Below are 1,326 nucleotides of genomic sequence, written 5' to 3'. Positions count from 1 at the left end.
TTAAGTGGTAGCTACAGTATACAGGGAATGGAAATCAGAGAGAATAGTAAGACTTACAGTCAGTAAAATTGCATCGAAAGGAGGAATCTCCTCAAACATATTGCCTCCAACATACTTCAAGTTATCAGTGCCTTGCAGACCAGCCACCACATGTGGGAGATCAAACACAATGAAATCCAACTGAGGGAATGCTTTAGCTATGGCTTTAGCCATGGTTCCTGTTCCACCCCCAACATCAACCAATGACTTCAGCCCCTCAAATGCTCCCTCACACTCATTGATCAGCACATGCATAACGAGCCTAGCATCACTAGCCATTACTTCATTAAAGAAATCGTTGAGCTTGGGTTCATGTCCAGCATACTCCCAAAGTGTCCTCCCATGAGCTGTATTAAATGGGGTAGGATCATCGTTTAGGAACCAAGTGCTCACATAATGCCATGGTCTTGTTAAAATAGAATCAAGCATGGCCATCAAGAACGGTGTGACACTCAAGGGGTTGTCCTTGAGGAGGAGCTGAGATGCACTGGTGAGAACATACCCTTCTTCTTGATCATCATCTTCACTGATTTTTGCTTGAGCAAAGAAATCAGAGTGAACCAAAAGGTGCATCAGGCGAGGTATACAGCGAGATTTGGCTGGGTGGACAGGTAAAGAAGAAATAAGCTGGGAAAGGGTAATGGGTTTACCATGGTTGTGGATCACATCTGGGATTCCTAATTGAATTGCACATTTAAGGGACATCGAGTTGATGAAGTTAAAGATGTGGCTCCATACATGAGCTTGAGCTTGAAGAAGCTCAACATCATGATTTGCATCAGCCAAATTAACCATTTTTTTAGGCTTTCTTGAGGAAGTGTGTATGATAATTTGGTATGGTTGATGCAATACTAAGAACAATATATAGAGTGCTGATGGGTGGATTGTAACACCCTAGGCAAATCCCACATCGACAAAACACGGGAGAGATGCTGGGTTCATAAGATGGAGGTTCGTAACCCCCTATTGATGCGTTTTAAAACCGTGAGGGCGTCGGCCCAGAGCGGACAATATCACTAGTGGGCCGGGCCGTTACATTTGTGGTATCAGAGCCGCTCCGCGTGCAACCTTGAACGATGGTGGGGCAAACCTCAGCGAGGACGCTGAGTCCCATAAGGGGGGTGGATTGTAACACCCTAGGCAAATCCCACATCGACAAAACACGGGAGAGATGCTGTGTTCATAAATATTTTAAATATTATATATTATATATTATATATTGACCAAAATAAATATTTTATTTTATATTACATGTTATTCACGTTGAGCTGTACACAGAGCCATGGA

At 43.3% G+C, this 1,326-nt stretch overlaps 1 protein-coding gene across 1 annotated transcript; it reads right to left on the bottom strand.

Moving 5' to 3' along the window:
* LOC131169431 (trans-resveratrol di-O-methyltransferase-like) lies at nt 1-834 on the bottom strand. The gene has a single exon (XM_058128659.1). The coding sequence runs from the start codon at nt 832-834 to the stop codon at nt 1-3; it is 834 nt and encodes a 277-aa protein (XP_057984642.1).
* Nucleotides 835-1,326: the final 492 nt, after the last annotated feature.

The sequence above is a fragment of the Hevea brasiliensis genome, chromosome 10, assembly GCF_030052815.1.
Source record: "Hevea brasiliensis isolate MT/VB/25A 57/8 chromosome 10, ASM3005281v1, whole genome shotgun sequence".
In the NCBI taxonomy this organism is placed as follows: domain Eukaryota; kingdom Viridiplantae; phylum Streptophyta; class Magnoliopsida; order Malpighiales; family Euphorbiaceae; genus Hevea; species Hevea brasiliensis.
Note: the sequence above shows the minus strand (reverse complement) of the source record. Positions and strands in the feature narration are given on the sequence as shown.